This window comes from Dama dama, chromosome 22, assembly GCF_033118175.1.
Source record: "Dama dama isolate Ldn47 chromosome 22, ASM3311817v1, whole genome shotgun sequence".
NCBI lineage: Eukaryota > Metazoa > Chordata > Mammalia > Artiodactyla > Cervidae > Dama > Dama dama.
In genome coordinates, this window is record NC_083702.1 from 21,278,326 (window position 1) to 21,281,542 (window position 3,217).

Genomic DNA, 3,217 nt, shown 5'->3' on the forward strand with positions numbered 1-3,217 from the left:
AGTGGGTAGCCTTTCCCTTCTCCAGGGCAGCTTCCCAATCCAGGTATCAAACCCAGGTCTCCCACACTACAGGTGGATTCTTTACTAGCTGAGCCAAAAGGGAAGCTCTAGAATACTGGAGTGGGTAGCCTTTCCTTTCTCCAGGGGACCTTCCCAACTCAGGGATTGAACCCAAGTCTCCCACATTGCAGGTGGATTCTCTACCAACTGAGCTACCAGGGAAGCCCTCAGTGTATATTAGGCCTGAATAAATGACTATACAAACTGAACAAAGCAAGAGCCATGTTTTTCACTGTTAAAGAGAGGATTTGCAACATGGATAAAAGGAAGACTGTAGTTTTGAATTGCAATTAGAGACATAAGCATAGAAGCATCATACATTACAAATAGAGAGATACATAGAGGCAAAAAGAGAGAAAGAAGTAAGTAGGTGGGTGTAATGTTTATATCCAACCAAATCTTGGTTTTCAAATATCCTTCTTCTCTCAAATAAATGAAGATTTCTTGGAGAAATAGTGAACCCAAGCCTGGATGAGGAAAACACAAAGTAAACCTGAAATGTTTTGGTTTGTGAAAATGTAAGGAAACATGAAGGAAGAATGGGGCCACATCAAAAGGACCCAGGAGACAATTTGAAGTTCTTACTTGACAAATCTAGAAAAACGTAGGCATCAAAATAAATCAGAGTAATAATATAATAATATTTCTTTGAGTGTGTGTGTGTGTGTGTGTGTGTGTGAAGAACTATCAATGCTTCAGGGAATTCAATTAAAATACAAAGAGAAACCTTGTTTAGAGGCCTACTCCACCAATGACATCTTTATAGTCAATAGTCTCCAAGCTGTTTTTGGCCTAGGGTTAGGGTAGGAGAAACCACTACAAGGAAAGGAAAGGGCCTGACCACTCAATTTGTGTATGGGATTAAAATCTCATTGAAAAGTGACATTACCTGAGACATAGTCAAAATCTTTCTGTAAGATTTTAGTTATGTTCAAAAACACAATTATAAAACACTGCAAGAAAGCAGTGTAAGAGAAACAGATCCTGAGGAATTTCATTACTAGGCTACCTTTTTGTAGTATCCATTTCTCCCCAAGCCTGTCATGGAGTTCTAAGAAGTTTTTCTTTCTCCTAGCACTTTAATAGCTTCAGTACTCTCAAAGAGGCTTGCTTAAGCTTGCTGTTTCCAAGAATTAGGATAAATGAGTGTCCACAGGGATAGAGGACGGTGGTTGTCATACCAAAAATAAAAAGCAGTTTGTTTTCAGGCACAGCAGTAACTGATATTTCTATGGCAGTGCCTACAAAATACAGGATAAAGAGGATGATAAAAGACATCAAGATCTTCATTGCTTTGACATGTGCTTCTTTACTGGGGTCTCTGAATCCTGTGGCATTCAATTGCATCCTCCTGTTGTGCCTCCAAAGGGAAGTGATTAACAAGAAACATGTAATCAGGCATAGTATAAAGACAAGAAGTGTTCCAATACTGAACAAAATCTGATTTATAAAGTATTCACTTTCCTGCATGGTGATCAACAAGGTTGTGCTTCTGTTCTCCATAATATTATTAATAAAAGGCACTGTAATGCCTGGAAAAGTAAATAACCATGAAATGGGCAAACATCCCATTAGAAGAAGAAGAATCTTAGTGATGTGACCCTTTAGCCAGAGAAAAATGCGGTGGGAAAAGTTGGCTACCTTCAGGAAGTAGAAGATGCTGAGGCTGGTGGCAAACCAGACACTTGATTGATTCATAATTATCCATAAGTAAGCTATATATTGAATTAGATTACCAGACAAATATATATCTGGAGAAAACACTCTCACATATCCGTCTGTAATTAATATCCATATCAGGCAAAATCTGGAAGAGGATAAGCCAATGAGAATAAGGCTGAGTGTAGAGATCTTCTTATTTTTCACACAGTCAATGCAGTTAACTAGTCCAATAAACCCATTCCCTAAAACCCCCAATACTGACTCACTAACTGCTACAAAAAAGAGGAAGCCTTCCACTATACTCAGCATGTCTGCCAATCCTTAATCCTGTTCCTGTTTCATTAATTTTCAATTACCTGCTGCAGAAAAAGGCAGATATTGCTGCTTTGCGGTAGAAAGGTTTTCTTCTCTTTCATTTCATAAAGACTTAAAAGCATACCAATTACTGCCTTGACATGGAATCCAAAACAGCTTGACAGAGACCCCTCCAGTCATGTCTATTAAATTAAGCTGTCAACATGTGTCCTGACTTAATGCCTACCCACAATTTGTTAAGATGCAAATAAACATTTCTGTTTCCTGAAATCTACTTGTCCTCCTGAGACTATTTTGCATTTGTTACCCTGGATTGAGGAGTAGGAGTGCCAAACACATACCTACAGAAAACAGAGCAGAATAGATAATTGAAATTTATCATTCTGAGTGTCAACTTCGATGTCATTTATATTGTGTTAATAATGACAGCTTAGATATATAGAGCAAAAACAGTGTGTAGATGAGATGGATGAATTTAGCCATTGTAGACAAAAATTGCTTCTTTGAAAAGATCGATAAAGTTGATTAGCATGACCAAAATGTCATGCTAACAGGCTTCCCAGGTGGCTTAGTGATAAAAAATGTGCCTGGCAATGCAGGAGACTCAGAATACATGGGTTTGATCCCTGGGTTGTGAAGATCCCCTGAAGAAGGAAACGGGAGCACACTCTAGTATTCTTGCCTGGAGAAATCCATGGACAGCTGAGCCTGGAGGGTTACAGTCCATGGGAACACAAAGAGTCAGACTTAACAACTGAACACTCACTTAAGTGTGCTAAGAAGAAAAAAAATAAGACCAGAAGTGAAATGTGGTATCATAACTTGTCCCATGGACTTTTAAAGGAATATTATGAGCAATTTATATCCCCATTTTAAAAAATTAGATGAAATGTATCAATTCTTTTAAAAACACCAATTGTCAAAACTCACACAAGAAGAAATAGAAATGTGAATAGTCCTAAATGTGATATTAAAATGAAGGGTTAATCAAACTTCCAAATCAGAAAACAACAGGCCCAGGTGGAGTCACTGGTAAATTGTCATAAACCTTAAAGAAATATTATAGTAATTCTTTCCAGTCTCTTTCAAAGGATAGAAGCAGAGGGAATGATTTCCAACTCATTCTAAGTTCAGTATTGCCCTAATACCAAAATCAGACATAGACACTACTAGAAGAGAA

The 3,217-nt window shown here is 37.8% G+C and overlaps 1 protein-coding gene across 1 annotated transcript; it reads right to left on the bottom strand.

The window, feature by feature from the left end:
* Window positions 1-1,131: 1,131 nt before the first annotated feature.
* Window positions 1,132-2,031, bottom strand: LOC133043306 (taste receptor type 2 member 10-like). Its single transcript, XM_061124136.1, has one exon. The coding sequence runs from the start codon at window positions 2,029-2,031 to the stop codon at window positions 1,132-1,134; it is 900 nt and encodes a 299-aa protein (XP_060980119.1).
* Window positions 2,032-3,217: the final 1,186 nt, after the last annotated feature.

Bases quoted from the DNA above. Each gene is read 5' to 3' on its own strand.
- LOC133043306 (XM_061124136.1), bottom strand. From the start codon at position 2,031: ATGCTGAGTATAGTGGAAGGCTTCCTCTTTTTTGTAGCAGTTAGTGAG.